The sequence below is a fragment of the Cherax quadricarinatus genome, chromosome 51 (genome assembly GCF_038502225.1).
Source record: "Cherax quadricarinatus isolate ZL_2023a chromosome 51, ASM3850222v1, whole genome shotgun sequence".
NCBI lineage: Eukaryota > Metazoa > Arthropoda > Malacostraca > Decapoda > Parastacidae > Cherax > Cherax quadricarinatus.
Genome location: NC_091342.1, coordinates 7,958,454 through 7,984,735, shown reverse-complemented (window position 1 = coordinate 7,984,735; position 26,282 = coordinate 7,958,454). Strand labels below are relative to the sequence as shown.

Sequence of the window (26,282 nt, the reverse complement as noted above, 5' to 3'; positions counted from 1 at the left end):
GTAGTGGTGAGTGGTAGTGGTGAGTGGTAGTGGTGAGTGGTAGTGGTGAGTGGTGAGTGGTAGTGGTAGTGGTGGTGGTGAGTGGTAGTGGTGAGTGGTAGTGGTGAGTGGTAGTGGTGAGTGGTAGTGGTGAGTGGTAGTGGTGAGTGGTAGTGGTGAGTGGTAGTGGTGAGTGGTAGTGATGAGTGGTAGTGGTGAGTGGTAGTGGTGAGTGGTAGTGGTGAGTGGTAGTGGTGAGTGGTAGTGGTGAGTGGTAGTGGTGAGTGGTAGTGGTAGTGGTGGTGGTGAGTGGTAGTGGTGAGTGGTAGTGGTGAGTGGTAGTGGTGAGTGGTAGTGGTGAGTGGTAGTGGTGAGTGGTAGTGGTGAGTGGTAGTGGTGAGTGGTAGTGGTGAGTGGTAGTGGTGAGTGGTAGTGGTGAGTGGTGAGTGGTAGTGGTGAGTGGTAGTGGTGAGTGGTAGTGGTGAGTGGTAGGTGTGTGACGGGTGTCAGTGGTGTGGCGATGCGTAGTTAAAATAGCAGTAGTATCAACAACAGCAGATGGCTGACCAGTGATAAACATTCCCAGATGCAGCAGCAACAGCAGCAACAACAGCAGCAGCAACAACAGCAGCAGCAACAACAACAACAGCAGCAACAGCAGCAGCAACAACAGCAGCAACAACAGCAGCAGCAACAACAGCAGCAGCAACAACAACAACAGCAGCAACAACAACAGCAGCAGCAGCAACAGGAGGTGGAGGATGTGGGTGGAGTGCAAGGAGTGAAGGATGTAGGTGGAGTGCCAGGAATGGAAGTTGTCGGTGGAATACATGGAGCGAAGAATGTGACTGGAGTGCATGGAGTGGAGGGTGTAGGTGGGGTGCGTGGAGTGGAAGTGTGTGCGTTACTACGGGGGTTGGGGTGGGTTGAACGTCAACTCTCCTCGTCACTGAACATCAGCCTCCTGCACACCTACACCAGCGGTCGCTACCAGGTCAAAGAAGGTCAGTATAGCTACTGTAGAACCACCCTTTATACATCTTGTATCTCAGCGTAATATACACCCGAAGTATATATGTTTCTCACTGTGTATTCACTGAGACCTTATTCCCCATTTTGAGGGTTAAAGTATTCTTGACCGGTAGTGAGAATGATATAAGAATTATGTAGTCGATAGACTTTAAACTCAGTTATCTGTCTTCTAACTGCCTTTTCCATGTAGTTCCTCGTTTGTACCGTCAGTTATATATGTTGTAGTTGACTCGGTACCTTTTTTAAAAATATATGATGTTTACATGTGTACCCCCGAGGCTGATACACCATTGATTGCTTCAGTAAAGTCAACCTTTACGTCCATATTTACATTCTTATGCCTATTGGTAAAGAATATTCAGTAGTATAAAGAATAAAAAGGCACAATACCGGGACTCGAAAAGTGCACAAATAACCCGCACATAGGAGACGTTATGACGACGTTTCGGACCGATGGTCGAAGTCGGACAGAAACTTTGTCATAGGTTTCTTTCTCCTACACTTTTGCATTCATCAGTATCTGAAGTCACTTGTTGGCACATGTGAATTCATAATGGTTTACAGTCACATAGAGAAAGAGAGAGAGAGAGAGAGAGAGAGAGAGAGAGAGAGAGAGAGAGAGAGAGAGAGAGAGAGAGAGAATGGTTAATTCCCTGTTATTAATAAAAGTGTGATGGTTGGTATGCAGGTCGCAAGGTGAGCATGTCATCGGAGAGAGCCAGTATAGAACAGTTATGGCAGTTCTGCTCACTCAGAACCCAGGGTCTCCGGGTCAACTGTGTCACCTTCTGCAGGACCTCTCCAGTACGTGTACTGCTCTTGTTTTGTCCTTTACGCAGTGGTGTACTGTGTTAAACTAACATATATGTTACTTTTCTTAAAGTAACTAAGAGCTGTTACCTCCCTCAGCTCGTTTAAAAAAATATTATTCATCAAATGGCTATAAGTATATAAAGTATTGATACATTTTATAAATTTCTCTCTCTCTCTCTCTCTCTCTCTCTCTCTCTCTCTCTCTCTCTCTCTCTCTCTCTCTCTCTCTCTCTCTCTCTCTCTCTCTCTCTCTCTCTCTCTCTCTCTCTCTCTCTCTCAGTGTTGCTAACTCCCCCCACTGGAACAATGGCTGTCAGTGGTATTGTACTGGGTAGTCTCCCTAGAATAGAAGTCAACATGTTTAATTCTGGCACCAACCTTCCCTCACGTCTCACTCCACTGTTGAATTCCTCAGTTGAGCTGGAGGAGGAGGAGGCAAGTCTGTCTCTACGACGGTTCTGTCTACCCTCCCTCATGGTGGAGGGAGGGGAGATTGTTCGTCAGGAAGCACGCGCGTCTCCTGACGTAGGTCGCAGACCCTTACGTCTCTCAGCGTTGGTCGTACTGTAGTTATACCTTGATATTGTTCCTATTTTCTGAGAAACAACACATCTTTACCAGCTCTTATACCTGTCCATTGATCGTTTATTATTATTATTATTATTATTATTATTATTATTATTATTATTATTATTATTATTATTATTAATTGTTATTAGAATTATTTTATTATTATTATTATTATTATTATTATTATTATTATTATTATTATTATTATTATTATGGTTATTATTATTATTATTATTTTATTATTATTATTATTATTATTGTTATTATTATTATTATTATTATTATTATTATTATTATCATTATTATTATTATTATTATTATTATTATTATTATTATCATTATTATTATTATTATTATTATTATTATTATTATTATTATTATTATGGGAAATAATAGGTCTATAAGGGTCGTATAAAACCTAGGTAATTGAGAGGTAATCAGGTTTGATCCAGTGAAAGCGAGGGCAGCTTCACTGCCATGGATCATGACCCCTTCATCAGCAGCCCCTCAGACTTGTGTGTTGCCTCGTCAGCTTTTTCTTTTTTAGAGCCGAACGTCGTACTGCTGACAGTGCTCAAGAAGCGTCGCACATGTCAGACGAAGCTCGTACTGAGGCGAAGTTTCGCTCTAAAGCGAAACGTTGTCTCATTAAAAGTTTGCTCGTCGACAAGTGTTTGTTTTTCAAGAGCATTGCCTCACTTGCCGGCGACGGCTTACAGCCTTACAAACCGTGGCCTGAAAGGGAACACTCTCGCTTCTCAGTGTCCGTGGTTCGATCCCCGGCAAGGGTGAAAACACTACGGGTGTTTCTTTACACCTGTTGTCCCCGTTCACCTAAGAAGTAGGTACCTGAGTGTTAGTCGACTAGTGTGGGTTGCATCCTGAGGGACAATATTTAAGGACCCCAATGGAAATAAGACAGTCCTTTGACGCACTGCCTTTCTTAGGTTATCCTGGTTGGCTAACCCTCCTGAGCTAAAAATCCGAGCAAAATCTTATCTTACTCTGTAGAAAGCCCCTTGTTATGCAAAGCATTTCAGGCAAATTAGGTCAGTTTTTGTAGAAGAATGGTTCAGAGAACCGACATGTTGATAAATTAGACACATGTGCAACTCTTGGGTATCTTTATTGAGGAAACGTTTCGCCACACAGTGGCTTCATCAGTCCATACATAGGAGAAACTTGAAGAACAGGAGGAGAATGAGGTAATCAGTCCCTCAACCTTGAGTCGATGTGTTCAGTCCATCAATCTTGAGTCAGTTTTGTCCCCAGGATGCGACCCACACCAGTCGACTAGCACCCAGGTACCTATCTACTGCTAGATGAACATGGACATCAGGTGTCTTAAGGAAACATGCCCTCATTTTTCAACCGAGGATCCAACCACGGGCCTCATAGTGTGAGGTGAGTGCGCCACCAACCGAGCTACGGGACACCTTATAGTCACACATTTGAGAACAAGCTTTTACTGGGGCGACGCTTCGCTCTGTTAAATTTGTTGTCAGCAGTACGTCATGGCATACAAATTTGTTGTTGAAAAATAGTGTAAAATACCGACAACTTGAAGATTAAGACACATGTGCAACAGTTGGGTATCTTTATTGTTGAAACGTTTCGCCTACACAGTAGACTTCTTCAGTCAAATATAGAGGCAGCAGGTGTAATGATGTTAAGAAAATGTAATCGTTCCAGACCATGGAGCTGAACTCTTCTCCAGGCTGAGGGACTGACCACCTCAAATACATTTTCTCCAAGGTTGATAGACTGATTACATCATCTGTATTTAATTACACCCACTGCCTCCGTATTTGATTGAAGAAGCCTACTGTGTAGGCGAAACGTTTCGACAATAAAGATACCCAACTGTTGCACTGTGTCTCACTCTACAACGTTAGTGTTGAGAGCGTAACCCCAGAAAGGTATTCTTCTAGAACTACAGTAGCCTTCATCTGGGTACACTGTATCCGGGACATATATTAATACATAATCGTTCTAATTATTGTTGAGAATTGAGGAACATATAGAGAAACAATTATTAAATTGAATGTGAGTCTTATTGCAGTGTACTTTCACGACTCTCACTCGTGACTGCCTGGAAAAATCAACACAAATGCAGTGTAATGTGATCCTTTGTCGACAACGTTTGGCCCACACAGTTGATGAGCGAAAGTGTCATAATGGGTAGCGAAAGGGGAGAAGTGCCAGAAGACCTAGTTCCGTGGGAACTCGGGACAATGATCGAAGGATTTAAGCAAGCAGCAACGGACGACGAGGACCACACCTGGAATCCCAGGCTGCCCTTCGAGGACGCCCTGACAAATACAGAGGAACAGTCACAAATAGATTTGATAAATGGTTTAAAACCGACAAGTTGAAGATTGAGACACTTATGCAACATATGGGAATCTTTATTGAAGATACGTTTCGCCAAACAGTGGCTTCATCAGTCCAATACAAAGCAGAAAGGTGTAAGGAGAGGAGGAGTTTGAGGTAATCAGTCCCTCAGGCTGGAGTCGATGTGTTCAGTCCATCAATCTTGTAGAAAGTACAGCACAGGGCCATAGAAGTGGCTTATATACTGTAGTCAGGTGAGGCGAAGGAGGAGGCGGGGTCATAGTGGAACCATCCACAAGTCTAAGTAAGTCTTCGTCCAATAATTGGACAAGATCTACCTGGGTAAAGAGTACATGAGTATATATAGTGTGGAAAGTTGGATAGAAAATGTTGGGTAGGTTGTATTTGAGATGGATCTTGTAGGTCCGTGTAGGTTGTATTTGAGATGGACCTTGTAGGTCCGTGTAGGTTGCATTTGAGATGAACCTTGTAGGTCCGTGTAGGTTGTATTTGAGATGAACCTTGTAGGTCCGTGTAGGTTGTATTTGAGATGATCCTTGTAGGCTGTTTTTGAGACGGACCTTGTAGGTCCGTGTAGGTTGTATTTGAGATGGACCTTGTAGGTCCGTGTAGGTTGTATTTGAGACGGACCTTGCAGGTCCGAGTAGGTTGTATTTGAGACAGACTTTGCAGGTTTGTCTCAAATACAACCTACCCAACATTCTCCACCTGACTCTCCACACTATATATACTTATGCACTCTTTACACAGGTAGATCTGTTTGTGACTTGATAAAACCACTGTGTGAGCGAAACGTAGTCAATAAAGGATCACACTGTACTGCATTTGTGTTTATTTTTCCATCGTATCATTATTTTATACCTTTTATCTCCATGCCCGCCATGTGCGCGGTAGTGAAAAGTTACAGTGTTGGTGTTGACAGTGGCTGGTGCTGGCGACGTACGGGCCGCTGGGGTTCACTGGAGACAGCTATGGCTTCTTGGTGGGTTGGAACGTTAAAAGGATCCCTCAGCCAGAACTATGGTGAGTACTTGTCCACGTTGTTGAAAATGGTATAAAATACCGGCAAGCTGAATATTAAGACACATGTGCAACAGTATTTAAGACTCCCTTCTCAGGCTTCAGCTCCATATCATTCCAGACTATGGAACTGAACTCTTCTCCAGGCTGAGGGACTGACCACTTCAAATACTTTTTCCTCCCTTTGTTGAAAATGGTATAAAATACGGACAAGTTGAAGATTAAGACACATATGCAACATTTTTATTGATGAAACGTTTCGCTTTCACAGTAGGCGTCTTCAGGCAAATACAAAGGGAGCAATAGTAATGAAATAAAGCTGATGTAATTAGTCCATCAACCTTGGAGAAAGAGTATTTAAAGTGGTCAGTCCTTCAGTCTGGAGAAGAGTTCAGCTCCGTTGTCTAGAACGACATAAGATGAAGCATGAGAATGGAGTCTTAAATACCATCGAAGGTGAGGCGGAAGATCTCGAAGACACTGTAGGGGACGGGATCCACTAGTGGAAGTAAGAAGGCGGGTTCATCTGGAATCCAACCCTTCTTACTCATAACTAGTAGATACGCGAAGAAGACTGGAAGATGTCCTCTGTACCAAGATACCGTTTTGCTGCAATGTCGGACAGTATTATACTCTCTGAGGGCTTCTCGCACCCCTTGAGGGGTTCTTATACCCCGTGAGAGGTTCTTGCACCCCGTGAGGGGTTCTTGTACCCCCTGAGAGGTTGTTGTTCCCCCTGAGAGGTTCTTGCACCCCCTGAGGGGTTCTTGTACCCCTGAGAGGTTCTTGCACCCCCTGAGGGGTTCTTGTACCCCTGAGAGGTTCTTGTACCCCTGAGGGGCTCATTTTACTATAGTTTGAAGAGCAGTAAAACTGGTGAAAAACTTAGAGGTTTGGTATCTAACAAAAAGTCTTAACAGGTGTAAGTTAATTTTATTTAAAGACTTATTCTTTCTAAACTTTTTTTTTTGTAAAGTAACATAAGTCTAGTAAGGCTAATAGAACATTTTACTTATTACATTGTTAAATTTTTATTAATCCAAAGAGTAAATGCTGCCTGTTCCTCGTAAACATTCACCCTTCATCCAGACTTCTGTTGTTGATGTTGGTCACAAATATGCAAGTATATCTCCCTCCTTCCCCAAGCTTCCACTGTCAGGACCTGTCAACAACATCCCAGTATGTTAGGTAAGATACATATGCAACAGTTAGGTATCTTTATTTCGAAACGTTTCGCCTACACAGTAGGCTTCTTCAGTCGAATACAGAAAAGTTGATAGAAGCAGAAGACTCTTGAAGACGATGTAATCAGTCCATCACCCTTGAAGTTTTGAGGTGGTCACTCCCTCAGTCTGGAGAAGAGTATTCTTCCATAGTCTGAAACAATATGGAGTTGAAGTGACAGGATGGAGCCTTATATACCGCCAGGAGGTGAGATGTAGGTCACTAGAAGAGGTAAGAATGTAGTCGTTGGGAGGTCAGGTCACTCTCAAATCTAGCCATACTCACTAGTAGAAGTTGTCCAAGTTCATTTCAGGTCTGTTTCGAAATAAAGGTACCTAACTGTTGCATATGTGTCTTACCTAACAACCTGTCGGTATTTTATACCATTTTAATGTTCACATCCCAGTATATCTCCCTCCTTCCACAAGCTTCCACTGTCAGGACCTGTCAACAACATCCCAGTATATCTCCCTCCTTCCCCAAGCTTCCACTGTCAGGGCCTGTCAACAACATCCCAGTATATCTCCCTCCTTCCCCAAGCTTCCACTGTCAGGACCTGTCAATAACATCCCAGTATATCTCCCTCCTCCCCCAAGCTTCCACTGTCAGGACCTGTCAACAACATCCCAGTATATCTCTCTCCTTCCCCAAGCTTCCACTGTCAGGACCTGTCAACAACATCCCAGTATATCTCCCTCTTTCCCCAAGCTTCCACTGTCAGGACCTGTCAACAACATCCCAGTATATCTCCCTCCTTCCCCAATCTTTCACTACCAGGACCTGTCAACAACATCCCAGTATATCTCCCTCTTCCCCCAAGCTTCCACTGTCAGGACCTGTCAACAACATCCCAGTATATCTCCCTCCTTAACCAAGCTTCCACTACCAGGACCTGTCAACAACATCCCAGTATATCTCCCTCCTTAACCAAGCTTCCACTGTCAGGACCTGTCAACAACATCCCAGTATATCTCCCTCCTTCCCCAAGCTTCCACTGTCAGGACCTGTCAACAACATCCCAGTATATCTCCCTCCTTTCCCAAGCTTCCACTGTCAGGACCTGTCAACAACATCCCAGTATATCTCCCTCCTTCCCCAAGCTTTCACTACCAGGACCTGTCAACAACATCCCAGTATATCTCCCTCTTTCCCCAAGCTTCCACTGTCAGGACCTGTCAGCAACATCCCAGTATATCTCCCTCCCTCCCCAAGCTTTCACTACCAGGACCTGTCAACAACATCCCAGTATATCTCCCTCTTTCCCCAAGCTTCCACTGTCAGGACCTGTCAACAACATCCCAGTATATCTCCCTCCATCCCCAAGCTTCCACTGTCAGGACCTGTCAACAACATCCCAGTATATCTCCCTCCTTCCCTAAGCTTTCACTACCAGGACCTGTCAACAACATCCCAGTATATTTCCCTCCTTCCCCAAGCTTCCACTGTCAGGACCTGTCAACAACATCCCAGTATATCTCCCTCCTTCCCCAAGCTTTCACTACCAGGACCTGTCAACAACATCCCAATATATCTCCCTCTTTCCCCAAGCTTCCACTGTCAGGACCTGTCAACAACATCCCAGTATATCTCCCTCCTTCCCCAAGCTTCCACTGTCAGGACCTGTCAACAACATCCCAGTATATCTCCCTCCTCCCCCAAGCTTCCACTGTCAGGACCTGTCAACAACATCCCAATATATCTTCCTCCTCCCCCAAGCTTCCACTGTCAGGACCTGTCAACAACATCCCAATATATCTTCCTCCTCCCCCAAGCTTCCTCTGTCAGGACCTGTCAACAACATCCCAATATATCTTCCTCCTCCCCCAAGCTTCCACTGTCAGGACCTGTCAACAACATCCCAGTATATCTCACTCCTTCCCCAAGCTTCCTCTGTCAATACCTGTCAACAACATCCCAGTATATCTCCCTCCTTCCCCAAGCTTTCACTACCAGGACCTGTCAACAACATCCCAGTATATCTCCCTCCTTCCCCAAGCTTTCACTACCAGGACCTGTCAACAACATCCCAGTATATCTCCCTCTTTCCCCAAGCTTCCACTGTCAGGACCTGTCAACAACATCCCAGTATATCTCCCTCCTTCCCCAATCTTTCACTACCAGGACCTGTCAACAACATCCCAGTATATCTCCCTCTTCCCCCAAGCTTCCACTGTCAGGACCTGTCAACAACATCCCAGTATATCTCCCTCCTTCCCCAAGCTTCCACTACCAGGACCTGTCAACAACATCCCAGTATATCTCCCTCCTTAACCAAGCTTCCACTGTCAGGACCTGTCAACAACATCCCAGTATATCTCCCTCCTTCCCCAAGCTTCCACTGTCAGGACCTGTCAACAACATCCCAGTATATCTCCCTCCTTCCCCAAGCTTCCACTGTCAGGACCTGTCAACAACATCCCAGTATATCTCCCTCCTTCCCCAAGCTTTCACTACCAGGACCTGTCAACAACATCCCAGTATATCTCCCTCTTTCCCCAAGCTTCCACTGTCAGGACCTGTCAGCAACATCCCAGTATATCTCCCTCCCTCCCCAAGCTTTCACTACCAGGACCTGTCAACAACATCCCAGTATATCTCCCTCCTTCCCCAAGCTTCCACTGTCAGGACCTGTCAACAACATCCCAGTATATCTCCCTCCTTCCCCAAGCTTTCACTACCAGGACCTGTCAACAGCATCCCAGTATATCTCCCTCTTTCCCCAAGCTTCCACTGTCAGGACCTGTCAACAACATCCCAGTATATCTCCCTCCTTCCCCAAGCTTCCACTGTCAGGACCTGTCAACAACATCCCAGTATATCTCCCTCCTTCCCCAAGCTTTCACTACCAGGACCTGTCAACAGCATCCCAGTATATCTCCCTCTTTCCCCAAGCTTCCACTGTCAGGACCTGTCAACAACATCCCAGTATATCTCCCTCCTTCCCCAAGCTTCCACTGTCAGGACCTGTCAATAACATCCCAGTATATCTCCCTCCTTCCCCAAGCTTCCACTACCAGGACCTGTCAACAACATCCCAGTATATCTCCCTCCTTCCCCAAGCTTCCACTACCAGGACCTGTCAACAACATCCCAGTATATCTCCCTCCTTCCCCAAGCTTCCACTGTCAGGACCTGTCAACAACATCCCAGTATATCTCGCTCCTTCCCCAAGCTTTCACTACCAGGACCTGTCAACAACATTCCAGTATATCTCCCTCCTTCCCCAAGCTTCCACTGTCAGGACCTGTCAACAACATCCCAGTATATCTCCCTCTTTCCACAAGCTTCCACTGTCAGGACCTGTCAACAACATCTCAGTATATCTCCCTCTTTCCACAAGCTTCCACTGTCAGGACCTGTCAACAACATCTCAGTATATCTCCCTCCTTCCCCAAGCTTCCACTGTCAGGACCTGTCAACAACATCCCAGTATATCTCCCTCCTTCCCCAAGCTTTCACTACCAGGACCTGTCAAGAACATCCCAGTATATCTCCCTCCTTCCCCAAGCTTTCACTACCAGGACCTGTCAACAACATCCCAGTATATATCCCTCCTCCCCCAAGCTTCCACTGTCAGGACCTGTCAACAACATCCCAGTATATTTCCCTCCTCCCCCAAGCTTCCTCTGTCAATACCTGTCAACAACATCCCAGTATATATCCCTCCTTCCCCAAGCTTCCACTGTCAGGACCTGTCAACAACATCCCAGTATATCTCCCTCCTCCCCCAAGCTTCCACTGTCAGGACCTGTCAACAACATCCCAGTATATATCCCTCCTCCCCCAAGCTTCCACTGTCAGGACCTGTCAACAACATCCCAGTATATATCCCTCCTTCCCCAAGCTTCCACTGTCAGGACCTGTCAACAACATCCCAGTATATATCCCTCCTTCCCCAAGCTTCCACTGTCAGGACCTGTCAACAACATCCCAGTATATCTCACTCCTTCCCCAGGCTTCCACTACCAGGACCAGCTACTGTAGTCAGTTCGTGTCCCTCGGCACCTCAACTCTGTTGTGTGGCTCTCCTTGATGGCACCTTGCATGTGTACCAGCTGGACACCTCCACCCCACAGCTGGTTATGGATACGAGGTATGTGTGACAGCTGGGCACCTCCACCCCACAGCTGGTTATGAGAACCAGGTAAGTTTTCTACCATTATACAGTTGAAGATCAGTGTATGAACTAATACTCTGAAAAGATATTTCAAACACATTGCAATGTTGAGTAAAATTATATTTAAATATTTAGTACAAATTCTACTATATCCACACTCCACCCACTCACACCCTACCACACCCACACTCCACCCACTCACACTCTACCACACCCACACTCCACCCACTCACACCCTACCACACCCACACTCCACCCCCACCCTCCACCCTCACACCCCTACCACACCACCCTCCACCTACCACCACCTCCACCCACACACCCTACCACCCACACCTCCACCCACCCACACCCTACCACCCACATCCACCCACCCACCCTACCACCCACCCCCACCCTCCCACCCCCACCCACCTCACCCACCCACCCACTACACCCACCCACCCACCCTCCCACCCTCACCCACCCTACCACACCCACCTCCCACCTCCACCCACCTACCCACCTCCCTCACCCTACCACCCACTCCCACTCACCCCTACCACACCCACACCACCCTCACCCTACCACACCCACCTCCCTCACCCCTCACCCACACTCCACCCACCTCACCCCTACCCACCACCCACCTACTCCCACCCTACCCACCTCCACCCACTACCTCCACCCACCTACACCCTCACCCCACACCCTCCACCCACTCCCACCCTACCCACCCACACTCCACCCTCACCCTACCACCCACCTCCCACCCCTCACCCCTACACCCACACCCTCCCACCCTCACCTACCACCCACCCACCCCTCCCACCTCACACCCTACCACCCATCCCACCCATCACCACCTACACCCACACCACCCACCCCTCCCCTACCACCCACCCACCTCCACCCTCCCCCACCATCCCACCCACCTACCCACCACCCACCTCCCACCCTCACTACCCACACCTCCACCCACTCCACCCCTACCACACCACCACCTCCACCCTCCACCCTACCACATACCTCCACCCTCCACCCTACCACATACCTCCACCCTCCACCCTACCACATACCTCCCACCCTCACCCTCCCACACTCCACCCTCACCCTCACACCCACCTCCACCCACCCTCACCCTACCACACCCACATCCTACCCCTCACCCTACCACCCACCTCCACCACTCACCCTACCACCCCCCTCCCACCCACTCACCACCCCACACCTCCACCCACACCCACCCCTACACCACCCACTCCACCTCCTCCACACCCACACCTCCACTCACCTACCACACCCACACTCCCACCCTACACCCTACACCCACACTCCACCCCTCACACCCCTACCACCCCACCCACTCCCACCCCTCCCTCCACCCACACCCTCCACTCACCCTACCCCACCCTACTCCACCTCACCCTACCACCCACCCTCCACCCACTCACCCTACACCCACACTCCATCCACCCCTACCACCCACCCACCTCCACTCACCTACCACACCCACACCCTCTCACACCCTACCTACCCACCACTCCACCCACTACCCACTACCACCCACCCATCCACCCTCAACCTACCACCCACTCCTCCTCACCCTACACCCACACCACCCACCTCACCCTACCACCCACCCACTCCACCCACTCCACCCACACTCCTCCCACACTCCTGTCACACCCACCTCCCACTCACCTCTACCCACCCACTCCACCCTACACCACCACCACCTCCACACTACACCCACACTCCACCCCCTCTTACACCCACACACCCACACTCCACCCACGCACAATCTACCACACCCACACTCCACCCACGCACACTCTACCACACCCACACTCCACCCACTCACACTCTACCACACCCACACTCCACCCACGCACACTACCACACCCACACTCCACCCACTCACACTCTACCACACCCACACTCCACCCACTCACACTCTACCACACCCACACTCCACCCACTCACACCCTACCACACCCACACTCCACCCACTCACACCCTACCACACCCACACTCCACCCACTCACACCCTACCACACCCACACTCCACCCACTCACACCCTACCACACCCACACTCCACCCACTCACACCCTACCACACCCACACTCCTCCCACGCACACTCTGTCACACCCACACTCCACCCACTCACACTCTACCACACCCACACTCCACCCACTCACACTACCACACCCACACTCCACCCACTCACACTCTACCACACCCACACTCCACCCACTCACATTCTACCACATCCACACTCCACCCACGCACACTCTACCACACTCCACCCACTCACACCCTACCACATCCACACTCCACCCACTCACACCCTACCACACCCACACTCCACCCACTCACACCCTACCACACCCACACTTCTCCCACGCACACTACCACACCCACACTTCACCCACTCACACTCTACCACACCCACACTCCACCCACTCACACTCTACCACACCCACACTCCACCCACTCACACTCTACCACCCCCACATTCCACCCACTCACATTCTACCACACCCACACTCCACCCACTCCATTCTACCACATCCACACTCCACCCACGCACACTCTACCACACCCACACTCCACCCACGCACAATCTACCACACCCACACTCCACCCACGCACACTCTACCACACCCACACTCCACCCACTCACACTCTACTACACCCACACTCCACCCACGCACACTACCACACCCACACTCCACCCACTCACACTCTACCACACCCACACTCTATCATGTGGGAGTTCGATACGTGGATTAGGGTAGAAATACTCACGTAGGCTGTTATACGTATATTGGCGATATGTGGAGAGAGACCTGCCAGCCGTTACCTATCTCCTTGCTACCACTCGATATACTGGCTCGCCGGCTGCCCAGTACCCAGTGGGTCTTTGAATACTGCTGAGGTCAGCACAATATGAAAGACCGTGACTCAAGAGACGGTTGATCGTTGAGTCAGACGGTACTGGTAACTGGTTACTACTACTGAGACTGGTAACTGGTTACTACTACTGAGACTGGTAACTGGTTACTACTACTGAGAGCTCGGCGACGCTAACGTATGTCGTCCCGACATACAACTAATACAAACTAGAGATGGTAGGTATACGGCTTGGGCTGATTCTATACAATGTCAAAGTACACAACATTAAACATTAAAAATACATAAGTAGAACAATGGAATGAAAGCTTACGTAACTGAAACTGTAATGCAATACAAGGTATACGATAGTACAACTTAAAACTCAACAATTGAACAACGAACTCTACGTTGAGAATACAAGTGATAAAAAAAAAATTTTGATCGATCGATCTGTATTCGTGTGATCTACGGATTCTGAGGAAGGAATATATACAAAGAAAGAGTGTTTAACAGAAAGGCAGATTCGGTGCACGCAAATCTAGACTGTTAACTCTCAGAATGCGGAGAGAACATGAACACAAAAAAAAAATTCTTGAATACTGATAAGTTGATACTGTAATTATTCATCTATACAGGTTATTTACATTTAACCCCAACTCTGCTAGGGTAAGATTGGCATATGCAGAATGGGTGTCATCTCTGGGAGGATCAAACTCTGTAGCATAGGCTAACTCATGCTGTATTTGAGGCGAATCTGAATTGGAAGTTACAAATGATACTTGAGGATTTCTCAATACCTGTCGTGTACGTAGGGAATAACGACATTCAGGTTGATCGTCTGACTGAGTATCAGAGGAAGAGAGTACAGGATCAGGAGGATTGTCAGAGTCTGTCACATTAGTCTGGGTTGGAACATCATTATCATCACATACTAACTTCATATGATCCAAATGCGATTCTTTATACTGACCAGTACTAATCTCTCTAACCTTATACTTATTTCCAGTGATATGTTCAACTACTCGATAAGGACCAACAAACCTTTGATCAAGCTTTGGCATTGCAGACGTTTTGTTAAAATTAGTCAGCATAACTCTCGAACCTACTTTGATTTTGGATGGCTTTGATCGAGTGTTTGCGACTCTTGTAAATTCAGCTGTTGATTTATGAAGTGTTTCACGGATTCTTCTAAAAACACTTTGAGCTAAGCTGGTACGAGTTGCTACGAAATCATCAGGGTTGTAATTTGGTTTCGGATTAGAATACAACAACTCATAAGGCAAACGTTTATCTACACCGTACAATGCATAATGTGGAGTGTCACCAATAGAAACATTGTAAGCAGAATTTATAGCACACTGCACATCAGGTATAACTTCATCCCAAGTTTCACTATTGGGATTGATAGTGGCTCTCAAGACATCAAGTACTTTCTTATTGGTTCGTTCCGCTAACCCATTGCTGGCAGGATGATGAGGAACAATGGTGGATTTAGTGATCTTGTACAAGGTACACAAATTTTCAAGAATTTCATTACAGAATTCACCTCCATTATCTGTTACTAGGGACTTAGGGGTGGTATGCCTGCAGATAATGCGTTCTTTAAACGCTTTAGCTACTGTCTCGGCAGTCTTATCTGCAATAGGAACTAACTCGCAATATCTGGTGAAATGGTCTACCATAACACACAGATGTTTGTTACCTTGGAGGGAACATTGGAAATTAGTTAACAAATCTAGCGCAACTCTTTCCCAAGGTTCGCTAGTAGTTGGATACACTTGGATTGGATTAGGACCATTAGCATTGCCTTTATGTTGCATGCAGACACTACATTTCCTAACATACTCAGAAATATCAGTTGCCATACGAGGCCAAAAGTATTTCAATCTGGCTTGTTTTACTGAACGATCCATACCAGGGTGTGCAACACCTGGTACATCGTGAACTAGCTGTAAGGCTACATTCACTAGTGACTGTGGAATTACTAACTGGTATACTCTTCTGCTAGGAGTACCCAACTCGGCTGTTCGATACAGTAATTCTTGGTTCATGAGAAAGTCACTGATGGGTGCTGGTGGCTTCACAGTCAGAATAAGATCTTCCTGGAGCAGGAATCGAATCACACCAGACCACATGGGATCTGTTCGTTGAGCATTCTTTACATCTTCAGCACTAAATGGAGGGTCTGCAGTTACTATACTAACATGTCGCGATAAGGCATCTGCGACTACATTTGACTTGCCAGGTAAATGCTCAAAGGTGGGATTGAACTCTTGGATAGTCAAGGTCCATCTAGCTAACCTTCCAGTAGGTTGTTTGTTCTGGAATAAGGGTATCAGTGGAGCATGATCTGTCAAGACATGAACAGAGTACTGATAAATAATGTCTCGGAAGTGCTTTAAAGACCATACTATTGCTAAAGCTTCTTGCTCAGTTACTGTATAATTACGTTCAGCCTTTGTAAGGACTCGGCTAGCAAATGCAACTGCGTTGTACTTGCCATCGGTCTTCTGAGCTAGTACGGCACCTATGCCAATTGAACTAGCATCAGTTGTCAGATAGAAAGGCTTAGAAAAATCTGGAAATTTCAATATTGGAGCAGAAGTTAGCTTTTCTTTTAGAGTTTGGAATGCTCTTTCTTGACGGAAGGTCCAAACAAAAGGAGCATCTTTCTTAAGCAACTCAGTTAGAGGAGCAGCTATGGAAGAAAAATTGGCAATGAAAGCTCTATAAAAACCTGCTAAGCCCACAAAGGATCTTACGGCATCAGCAGTTTTGGGAGTTGGAAAATTTAGTACTGCAGTTACTTTACTTTGGTCAGTCGTAACCCCTCTAGGAGTGACTACGTGACCAAGAAACTTAATTTCTGATCTGAAAAATTGACATTTTGACAGTTTGATCTTTAAATTGGCTTCTTCAAGCTTACCAAGTACTACATCAAGTCTTTTCAAGTGTGTATCCACGTCTTTAGACATGACGATTACGTCATCTAAGTACACCATAAGTGCATTACCTATGAGACCTCTAAAGATATTAGTCATGAGCCTTGAGAACGTGATAGGGGAAGATCGTAATCCAAATGCCATACGGAGGTAGTGATAATGACCTGTAGGAGTGGAGAATGCAGTTAGTTCTTGGCTGTCCTCGTGAAGAGGGACTTGCCAAAACCCTTGTAACAAATCTAGGGTTGAAAAGACTTTGTTATCTCCAATATTACGTAAAAGATCACCCAGTACAGGGAGTGGAAAGCGATCTGGAATGGTTTTTGCGTTTAACTTCCTAAAGTCAATTACTGGACGCCAAGTACCATCCTTCTTAGGTACTAGTATCAAGGGTGCATTCCAAGGTGAATTGCTAGGTGCAATAACTCCATCATCAAGCATTTGATTGATCAATTCTTCTGCGACAGCAACTTGTGAATGAGGCATTCTGTACGCAGGTATGTAGATAGGTCTAGTACCAGGTTCAAGTGGAATACGATGGGACAATAAGTTCGTTATACCCATCTTCTCACCTGGTAAAGCAATGGCTTTACGACGTTTGTTCAACAGAGTCAACAAACGCTTGACTTCATCTGGGAAGTCAGTGGGAGCTAAGTCTTTCTCCTCAACTGGTGGAACAGATTGATCTAGTGCAGTGGATGTGGTCTCCCCGGCAGAAATAGCACCGACCCACTGGTCAGGTGACAACTCATCCTCTACCTGAACAGGGTAAGGATAGTGAACAAGGTCAACAAGATTGGTATTTGCTCTAAGGCGAACACTGTGACCAGAAGTGTTGGCCAGGTAGAAATGGATCTTACTATCTCTTACAACATGTAAGGATGGTTCAACAAATAGACCTTTTACTTTGCAGGAATCACTGTCAACTAGGACGTTATCACCATCTGGAACACTAGGAACAACTACAGACACTCTAGTGAGAGCACTAGCCGCAACAGAAACGTCTTTCTGCAGACGGCATGTGACGTCAACAAGAGATGGCATTACTAGTTGCAAGTAATTGTTTTCCGACAAGGCGTCCCCTGTGGAGAAACTACTACTCGAACTAGCAGGCATTGCAAGGGTAGGTTGAGCACTCAAGGCCTGAGCGTCCTCGGACACTTGAGACATCGGGCTATCCTGCAATTCTGAAGGTATAGGTGGAACACTGATGGGAGTGACAGAATTACCAGTGCCTGACCGCTTGGGTACGCTACTGGAGAATGCATTAGCTTGTAAGGAATTTATCATGTGGGAGTTCGATACGTGGATTAGGGTAGAAATACTCACGTAGGCTGTTATACGTATATTGGCGATATGTGGAGAGAGACCTGCCAGCCGTTACCTATCTCCTTGCTACCACTCGATATACTGGCTCGCCGGCTGCCCAGTACCCAGTGGGTCTTTGAATACTGCTGAGGTCAGCACAATATGAAAGACCGTGACTCAAGAGACGGTTGATCGTTGAGTCAGACGGTACTGGTAACTGGTTACTACTACTGAGACTGGTAACTGGTTACTACTACTGAGACTGGTAACTGGTTACTACTACTGAGAACTCCACCCACTCACACTCTACCACACCCACACTCCACCCACTCACACTCTACCACACCCACACTCCACCCACTCACACTCTACCACACTCCACCCACTCACACTCTACCACACCCACACTCCACCCACTCACACTCTACCACACCCACACTCCACCCACGCACACTACCACACCCACACTCCACCCACTCACACTCTGCCACACCCACACTCCACCCACTCACACTCTTCCACACCCACACTCCACCCACTCACACTCTACCACACCCACACTCCACCCACTCACACTACCACGCTCCACCCACTCACACTACCACACTCCACCCACTCACACTCTACCACACCCACACTCCACCCGCTCACACTGTACCACACCCACACTCCACCCACTCACACTACCACACCCACACTCCACCCACTCTTACTCTACCAAACTCATACCCCACCATACCCCCTCTCTCTCTCTCTCTCGGTACACCATACCCATAAATTGTAGCTAACCCTACCACCCTCTACACCATTTATCTATTCCCATAAATGAACCACGGTAACTGATAAGGTAAGTGGGTAGGAGGGTGTTAGTCGACTGGTTTGAGTCGCATCCTGGGGGACAAGACTGAAGGACCTAAATGGAAATAAGACAGACAGTTCCCGATGACGCACTGACTTTCTTGAGTTATCCTGGGTGGCTAACCCTCCGAGTTAAAAGCTCGTTCACTGATGCACTCAGTTCACACACTGAGGTCCGGAGATCGAATCCCCGATACGGCTGGAAAACATTAGGACGTGTTTCCTTAAGACACTTGCTGTCCGTGTTCACCCATCAATACAAAATGGGTACCTGGGTGTTAGTCGACTGGTGTGGGTCGCATCTTGGGACAAAACTAACCTAATTTGCCCGAAAATCTCTGCGTAACAAGCGGCTTTCTATATAGTAGTATGTCATTGATGTCAGTTATTTATTATTATTATTATTATTATTATTATTATTATTATTATTATTATTATTATTATTATTATCTTATCCTGTGGCAGCGTGAGTGTGGACAAGCACTGTTGTGCTGTGTGGAGTGTGGAGTGGCGTGACTCCCAGGTAGTCAGCAGTAGCGCCACCAAGAAAACACTTACACCCGCAGGAGATAGACCTCCCTCCTTCAGGAGACTTGTCATCGACATGCAGGTGAGCGGTGTGTAGTGAGTGTTGTGTCTACTCACCTACGTGTGGTTGTAGGGGACGATTCACAGCTACTTGCCCTGCCTCTTCGCTGATCGGTATTAGGTCCACTCTCTTCCTGCTCCAAGAGCTTTATCATACCTCTTCTTAGAGATGTGTATAAATCATGTGTGTGTGTGTGTGTGTGTGTGTGTGTGTGTGTGTGTGTGTGTGTGTTTGAAAAGTATTTACTGACGTCGCTGTGCTCATATATGTTCATCTGATCTCCGTAATCTGCCCCCTTTGTCTCCCACTCTACTCTCTTCATAATCATTTTATCGTTCTCAAACAGGAATATATAAAATTCAATTTCGTCTGCCATGTCATCGCTCATATAAGTTAAGACCAGTATTAGTCTCAGTAATTATGTACATGACGCCCTCCGTACATAGTGCCGCTTCAGAGATTAGTTCTCTCACCACCTGTAACTCATTCTGTGAGTGGCAACTTTAAAAGACAAGCATATCGAGATCACAATGAGTCTTCCTCAGACCTACTACTGTTTACAAGTAACCATATAATAAGCACTTACAGCAGGGACCACCGACGAGTGGGTCAGAGATCGCCTACGTCCTGGTATCATCATCAGAGGATGGAACAATCAAGGAGTGGATCTTTCTCAAGGGAACCATCCTGTGCTGCACCAGTAAGTCTATTATTATTATTATTATTATTATTATTATTATTATTATTATTATTATTATTATTATTATTATTATTATTATTATTCAAGGAAAAGGACTGTACTTTTTATAAACAACTAAAGAAGTACGGACGTGGTGAATGTATCGCGATTCATAGACGGAGGATCAAGCCCCCACCACTTTGTGCGGAATGACACAAACACACACGAGCTTACCAGGTCATGAAATACAATCAACTCACTCCGGTGGCCTGGTGGCTAAAGCTTCCGCTTCACACACGGAGGGCCCGGGTTCGATTCCCGGCGGGTGGAAATTCCGACACGTTTCCTTACACCTATTGTCCTGTTCACCTAGCAGCAAATAGGTACCTGGGTGTTAGTCGACTGGTGTGGGTCGCATCCTGGGGGACAAGATTAAGGACCCCAATGGAAATAAGTTAGACAGTCCTCGATGACGCACTGACTTTCTTGGGTTATCCTGGGTGGCTAACCCTCCGGGGTTAAAAATCCGAACGAAATCTTATCTTAACGAATAATAGATTATAATCCTACAGTTCTGGAGGCGAGAAGTACAGTGCCTGCACTCTGAAGGAGGGGTGAAGATGTTGCAGTTCAGAAATGTCGTCTGAACTACGATGTCAACACATTTCAGACTAGACATCGATAGGTTCACCCTATTTCGGTGAAAGACGACCAGTGTGTTTAAGAAAGCCCTACAATTTTTGATGCTAGTCTTGTTATTAATTATCGAGGTACTCGACAAAGAAAATAATAATTATTAAATATGATTATCATTTATTTTAGAAGTACAAAACCATTTATGCTTGAAAATTTTTTAAACGTTCTTCGCGTGATATAATTTTTGACTGTTCTCAATTCTTATACTTTTCTGTAGCTTTGTTGAATGTTCGTATACCCTTGTGGTTGTCTCTGAGGATCTGTGGAGGATTGGAAACTTTGCTGGGGAGGAGTGGTGACCCTTCTGGAGGAGCAGGTCCTAATAATGTTGGGGGCCTTCCTCTACCCCAGAAAGTCCCAGCCACCTCTATGCATTTCCGACCTGGGGACAAGACCACTTACCTAGTGGGAACCGCTGCTGGGGACGTCCTGCTGGTGAGTGTGAGAGCTATGCTAGGATTATACTATGGCTACCCTAGGGCTATATCAAAACTACTCTGAGGCTACACAAGGACTTCCCTTGGGCTACGCCAGAGATGTCCTGGGATTATATCAGGGCTACCCTAGGGGTTCATTTAGCTGTATCAATACAGAACTACAGACGAGTTACATAGGATCTGAAGTAGATCTGTGTGAAGAATGACTTCAGGATAGACGACTCTAAGAGTCAACACCAGGACTTAATTTTTACAGCAGATTTGTGATACAATTGTCATTCATAACATTTTCCTGACTCTGCCCCAGCACGATGCTGAGAAAGAGAGAGACAGACGGTGGGGGGGGGGCGTATGCTCGTGTTTCCTACAATAAAATACTCCCTGTTGCCTTTACCACGGAAGATGCCTTGAATCACAACACCCAAAGTTGCCTACGCCTGAACCACTACACCTGGTATTCTCCCCAACAGTGTCGGACGTTCGAGAGAGAGCGTGTGGGAGGCGTGTACGAGGGTCACAGCGCCTTGGTGACCCGCGTGTCTTGGCGTACTACAGGGGAGGATGCCAACTCTATCTTCCTCTCCGCCGCTCTTGACGACTCCATCAGGGTCTGGCACATTGACAAGCCCGTTCCCATCTGCGTCCTTAAACTGGTCGAGGTGAGGCATGTGTTTTGAAGCTGATTGATGTGGGGGTCATGGATGTTGTTGCTGGTAGATTTGAGTATTAGAAGCCCGCGTGTATGGTCAAGGTATTCCGTGCCTTTGAGCCTGTCAAACTGAGTATTATGCGCCTTCATATTTTGTCAGTGCAAATTAAGGTATTATGGGTCCTCGCTCTGTTCGAAATATTCGGTGTTCTCATGCAGTTCGAAGTGAATAGCCTTTGCCCTTAATTTTCGGAGGCAACATATAACCAGAGTAAAATTAAGCCCTTAATTTGAAATGAAAGTTAGACGACGTTTCATTTCAAGTGACCAGTGATAATAACTCAGTCCACAAACAGAAACGTCATCCATTTTTTATATGAAATTTGTGTGTTGTAAATTGTTCAAGCCAATGTATTTAAACTTCTGTTCTTCAACAACCTGCTTAGATTTACTGAATGAACGTCAGAATAGCCTGAACTAGCCTAATTTCTGCCCATTTTCTTTCATGCTGGGAGATACTGATGTATCATAATGCATGAAGATTCACCAGAGTGAACCCTTCAAATCGGGTGTCTTGGTTGAGGCTTTTGATTCTGGGAATTGAAGCTGCCCTTCCATTCCTTTGATCGAGCCAGGTTGTCTTCTGTTCCCAAGCTTTACGTTTCTCTGTAATTGCAATACTACTGATGTCTCATTATTCTGTATGGTAGTCCCTCACACGCGCGTAGTTGATGGTGGCAGCGTCCCTTATCCATCACCCCCTCTCATTCAAATCCAAATCCAGCAGACAGTATCAGGCGGGTACCTGGACGCATGCTGGTGTCCCTGGTATGGGAATTTGATTGCAGGCGTGCATGGGGGCGGCCTCCACCTCTGGGACATCTCTCTCTCCACCCACACACCCATCCTCACCCACCAGCACCCAGGGGCCACCTGCGTCGCCTTCAGCCCCCATACCAGGGTAGGTAAAAAAATTCTGCATAGAGCCAAGGTACATAAAATCTTACATAACTCTGTGATACATAATATTCTCCTGCTTAACACCACAGTATGTAAAACCTTTGTGTATAGCTCGAGCGTATATATGACATCTTCTTGCATAACACAAGGGTACGTAACACAAGGCTATATAACTGCAGTTGTTTGTTGAAGCTATTATTGAGCCATAGTACATGGCACCTTAAGGCAGAGCAGAAATACTCTAATTTGAAAAAATAAAGATGTTTTTGAAGAAGAATGTTGTATCTAGGTATAGATTATTATATCGATAACTCAATATATGATAATTTTCCTTTGGCAAAATAAATTACAGTCGATCTCCCAAATGACTTTAATTACAATACATGAGTTACTATCTTATAATATGTCACTTTAATTTAGTTTCAGTTAAATTCACTATATGTGAATTCTTTTCCTTTATAATATCCTTGAACTATAGCTGTGTTATATGATGATATTTGCGATGTTACAGAACGTGGTAGTGGGTGACTCTGATGGACGTCTCAGTGTAATTCACCTTGAAGGGTTGCAGCTCTCAGCTAGCATTTTCCTCAGATACTCTACCAAAATTTCTAAGCTAGCCAAGATTGGCGTCATCCCTGTGGATTGCTCCTCCTGAGGTTAACTTTGGGTCACTGAAACAAGGCTGTAGCGGAGTGAGGTCATCTACAAGTCACTTAAACAAGGCTGTATTGGAGTGAGGTCAACTATAGGTTACTAAAACAAGGTTGTATTGGAGTGAGGTCAACTACAGGTTGCTGAAACATGACTATAGTGAAGGAAGGTTGAATAAGGGGTCACTGAAGCAAGGCCATAATGAAGTGAGATCAACTTCAGATCCCTAAATTAGTCATGGCGGAATCTACAAGTGTCACAACACTGGAATAAGAACTTGTTGGTTATATCGTATGATTGCTTGCACCAAGAGCAATGTAGAATTGCAAATATAGTATCAGTATAATTGTGTAATATTGCCTTTGCAAAATAATTAGAGAAATGTCTTGTTACTTTATATAAACTTCGTTTCATATTCATGACCAAACATTCATCAACAACCATCACTCGAAGATGTCCCGGATTTTCTTCCAATAACTGAGTGTTTAAACTTACTAGACTTTTTAATAAACTGTATATACATTATTTACCTTTTTTTACCCTGCTTGTCAAACTGAAGTGAGGATTTTATGATCGGAAGAATTATTATGGGTCCCTCCCGAGGATGGGAGGGACTCATCCTCGGGATCAGTGTCAGAGAATGAGAGGTAATCAGGCTTGATCCAAGGGAGTAGCTTCAGTTCCTTGAATCAAGAGCTCTTCGTCAGTATCGAGGCACCCTCTTGCAGGGTCATAAACAGGAGTGGGAGTTATGTGAGAGGATTTTAACACAACGTTGATGTTACCAGGATGCTTGACTTGGGACCACGATGCATTTAAAGGAAGGTTGCTTGATGTCGGCAAAGAGCTCTAGATCCAAGGAATGGTCCTATCATCTCTTTACCTGGATCAAACGTAATTATGTTCTATTCCACAGACACGGTATGAACCCTACAAGCTCAGCGTTCCCCCATACTTATGATAACAATAATAATTTCATAAAGGGGAAGAAACAAGGACGGGTGCTGAGTGAGCCAACAATACAACATGTGAAGCTCAGTTAACATGACAGTCATTGAAGGCAAATCAAAGGCCAAGGTAACCTATGTCTTAGTTTATTCAACCAACGTCATAACAAACTTAACAATAGATCCCACAAACGTAGGTACTCATGAAATGATAAAAACCCAAGATAACGCAAAGGACAGAAGTTACTCTTCAATCCTCTCCTATATTATTATTATAATCAGGGGAAGCGCTAAACCCGTAGGATTATACAACGCCTGTTGGGGGGGATGTGGAAGGCATTCAGGCTTAATTCAGGGAACTGGAGCACAGATCCAATTCCCTAGATCAAGAGCCCCTCGCCAGCGTCAAGGAACTTTTCTTGAGAGGAATCCTGGGATAGCCCAGAAAAGTCAAAGTGACTTATTTCCATTGGGGTCCTTAATGGTATATAATGCCAAGAAGTAGATGTGCAGGAGTTGAATATCTTCAGTGTTAGATAGTATAGATACCCAACGTCTTATTCATCCATTACCCATATTAATAGTGTAGTAAGGATGAAGAAATAACTAAAAAGGCATTAAAACTATAATTTTTAAATGCGTGGACCAATATGCCAGTGGAAGGCCTCGGTCAGATGACCAAAAGCTCCAGCTATGGATCATCATATGACTAAGATCCACGTCAGGAAACATTTGTCCTGTTTCCTGACAAGCCTAAATAAATGTGATCATAAATGTCTCTCAGTCTTCCGAGTATATGAATCAATGCTTACAATGTACACTATTTTACACCCACCAGGGTCTTCATGGTTGGCAATATAAACACAAATGCAGTATAATGTGATCCTTTATTGACTACGTTTCGCCCACACAGTGGGCTTTTTCAAGTCACAAACAGAACTACCTGGGGTGGAAGGAACGCGAGTATTTATAGTCCGGCTGAGGTCAGGTGAAGAATGCTGCATCTGATGATGTACCGAGTTGGGTTGTAGAGTCTAAAAACTCGGTACATCATCAGATGCAGCATTCTTCACCTGACCTCAGCCGGACTATAAATACTCGCGTTCCTTCCACACCAGGTAGTTCTGTTTGTGACTTGAAAAAGCCCACTGTGTGGGCGAAACGTAGTCAATAAAGGATCACATTATACTGCATTTGTGTTTATATTGCCATTGTGTCGGTATTTTATACCATTTATTTCCGTCTTCATGGTTGAAATATGCAGACCAACTTAAATTTTCCGTGTTCCTCTCAATATGGGTTTTCCAAACATCTATTAGGAAATAATAATAATAATAATAATAATAATAATAATAATAATAATAATAATAATAATAATAATATCACTAATAACAAATGCACAGTAGTTATGATAACTAATACTAATAACACAATAAATTCTAGGCTAGTAGTGAAATCCGTCCTTTTATAAATAAGAAAGAGCAAACATCCTAACTATCCCCCAGCACAGTTTGTCACTACGTACTTGCAATTTTTTTTTATATATTAACACAAATAATACATATATTTCAAGG

At 45.7% G+C, this 26,282-nt stretch overlaps 1 protein-coding gene across 6 annotated transcripts in view; it reads left to right on the top strand.

Annotated features, from left to right (window-relative positions):
- Positions 1–24,286, top strand: part of LOC128694700 (dynein axonemal intermediate chain 4) — a 70,928-nt gene extending 46,642 nt beyond the window's left edge. For 3 of the 6 annotated variants that reach the window (XM_070095792.1, XM_070095797.1, XM_070095791.1), the window contains 10 exons: positions 566–983; positions 1,700–1,815; positions 5,672–5,772; positions 10,949–11,086; positions 19,563–19,707; positions 20,275–20,386; positions 21,279–21,496; positions 21,969–22,157; positions 22,932–23,108; positions 23,619–24,286. In XM_070095792.1, coding sequence (XP_069951893.1) covers positions 566–983; positions 1,700–1,815; positions 5,672–5,772; positions 10,949–11,086; positions 19,563–19,707; positions 20,275–20,386; positions 21,279–21,496; positions 21,969–22,157; positions 22,932–23,108; positions 23,619–23,765 — 1,761 coding nt within the window. In that variant the 3' untranslated portion in view covers positions 23,766–24,286. The remainder of the gene's footprint in view (positions 1–565; positions 984–1,699; positions 1,816–5,671; positions 5,773–10,948; positions 11,087–19,562; positions 19,708–20,274; positions 20,387–21,278; positions 21,497–21,968; positions 22,158–22,931; positions 23,109–23,618) is intronic. The other 3 variants (XM_070095795.1, XM_070095794.1, XM_070095793.1) reach the window with 3 other exon arrangements.
- Positions 24,287–26,282: the final 1,996 nt, after the last annotated feature.